General features: G+C 35.7%; 1 protein-coding gene across 1 annotated transcript; it reads right to left on the reverse strand.

The window, feature by feature from the left end:
* Nucleotides 1-364: 364 nt before the first annotated feature.
* On the reverse strand, nt 365-882 carry LOC125093362 (protein CEBPZOS-like). The gene has a single exon (XM_047718385.1). It carries the CDS (start codon nt 838-840, stop codon nt 595-597), a length of 246 nt encoding a protein of 81 aa, XP_047574341.1. The 5' UTR covers nt 841-882; the 3' UTR covers nt 365-594.
* Nucleotides 883-2,128: the final 1,246 nt, after the last annotated feature.

Genomic DNA, 2,128 nt, shown 5'->3' on the forward strand with positions numbered 1-2,128 from the left:
TCTATATCATACAAAAAAATTTATCTACAGTTATCACTGAGTGCCTCTCTGTTGTATCACTATATATATATATATATATATATATATATATATATATTTTTTTTTTTTTTTTTTTTTTGGTTTATGACTTAATGGCATTATCTCCTATTCTTCTTCTCATTCATTCATTCATTCATTCTCTTCTCCCGTCACAATATGAACTCTATGAAAACAAGGACCATATTTGTTTCCCTTACCCCTGGAATTCTAGCATCTAGAATAGTCCCTGGCATATAGACCCTCATTAAAATCTGTTGAATGAAAGGAATAAAATACCTACAGATCAGGATGTATGTTGAAAAATATTTTTTTTCCCTTTCTTCTCCTAGTCTTTTATTTGTTAAACAGTAATCTTTAACAATAAATGCAAAGGAAAGCAACAAACAAAAGCAGGGATTTGCATAATAGATGGGAAATGACTGTGAGCCATGGCAGACCAGAAGTTTCTGTTTTCTTCTGTGGGGCCAGGAGTCCACAATATGGTGTGCTCATCTTTCTTTTCCCCCACAAAGGTCAGAAACAGCTTAGATGGGAGGCTGAACGCGATGACTGGTCCTAATTTTTGCTATTCAACCATTTTTCTTGATCTTGCTCTCTGACTCCATACATTCCAGACTGTTCAATGGATTTGTAATAAACTTCCAAGATGAAGGGAAATTTCTTGCTCATCATTTGCCTGAAATCTTGGCTTGTGTTCATCTTATTAAATAAAAAATATGCTCCAAAAACGCCCAAGAGTTCAGCTACTAAAACTCCTTTAAAGATCTTCTTTGCCACTGGTTCCATAGTGCGGGCCATCATATAATCAACAGGCAGGTGAGTGGGTGGGGAGAACTGTTTTGCTGTTTATGATGCTGTACCTGAGGAGCTGGCACACAGTGTTGAAAAATATTTATTGAAACATTATTAAGGTGGCAAAAAGCTGGAATCAAGAGAATGCCCACTAGTGAGGGACTGATTAGGAGCCCCACCAAGCCTGGGTCAGATGTATCACGTAGAAGTTAATGGCATGCCCCTAGGATCAGGCTGCCTGGGCTTTAAGCTCTATATGCATCTTAAATGTGTAATGAACAGCTTTGGGAAAGGGGTTAAGTTTCTACAACTCAGTTGTCTTATGCATAAAATGAGGACAATGACAATACCAATCTTGTAAGGTTTTTGTGAGAATTAAGTATTACAGGCAACTTACACAGGAATAGTCCCTGGTACATAGTAAATACCCAGTAAATATGAGTTATTCTTACTTCATGAACTATTAAAGAAAGGGAGTTAAATGTCACTTAACTTGGAGGAAGTTCCATAATGCACTGTTTAGTGGACAAAATATGTTACAAAGAAATATATGTAATGGATACTATGTTTATAAATCTAACAACAATAATAAAAATCCTATATATATGTTTAATATGCTTATAAGAACATAAAATTATAGAACATATATACTAGATATATAAAGCTGGGTGTGGGAAGAGCAGGATGAGGGGTGGGAAAGAGAAGGGAAAGCTGAAAGAAAATAAAATGTCTAAGTGATAAGAAATTCGCATTACCAAGGCATTACCAATACTATGATTAAAATTGCAAAATATATGTGTGTATGAATGTGTACACAATAAGATGCTTAAAAAATGAGTCTCAAAATATGAATGGTGGTTGTCTTAGGGACTCCAGATAATTTCTTCCTCTATGCTTGGATATATTTGAATTTTTGATAGCAAGCGTATATTATTTATGTAATCAGAAAAAAAACATTTTTACTATAAGGGGGAAATAAGCAGTATTTCTTTATTTCTATAACTTTCTATGAAAGAAAGAGAGGCAGTGTTTGGTTGGATGTGTCTCTCATCCAGAGGTTTCAGAGCCTGGGGAGTTGTGGGCACCCAGTTTGGAAAGATCACTTGGCTACATGGTCTGAGTACAAGATGGATTCAGTTTCCAGCAAATTACATGCCTGCTACCTCGATCTTCTGTTTTGGAAAGGTGAACTCAAATCTGAGGAATTATGTGAACCAAAGGTGTTGTAAACACAGGCAAATGGACCACAAAATTGTTGAAAACGGGAGCAAAGGGAATCACAAAAGCCCATATCTGC

The sequence above is a fragment of the Lutra lutra genome, chromosome 2 (genome assembly GCF_902655055.1).
Source record: "Lutra lutra chromosome 2, mLutLut1.2, whole genome shotgun sequence".
Classification (NCBI taxonomy): Eukaryota; Metazoa; Chordata; class Mammalia; order Carnivora; family Mustelidae; genus Lutra; species Lutra lutra.

What these genes read in the sequence shown, in the direction of transcription:
- LOC125093362 (XM_047718385.1), bottom strand. Translation starts at nt 840, where the DNA reads ATGATGGCCCGCACTATGGAACCAGTGGCAAAGAAGATCTTTAAAGGA.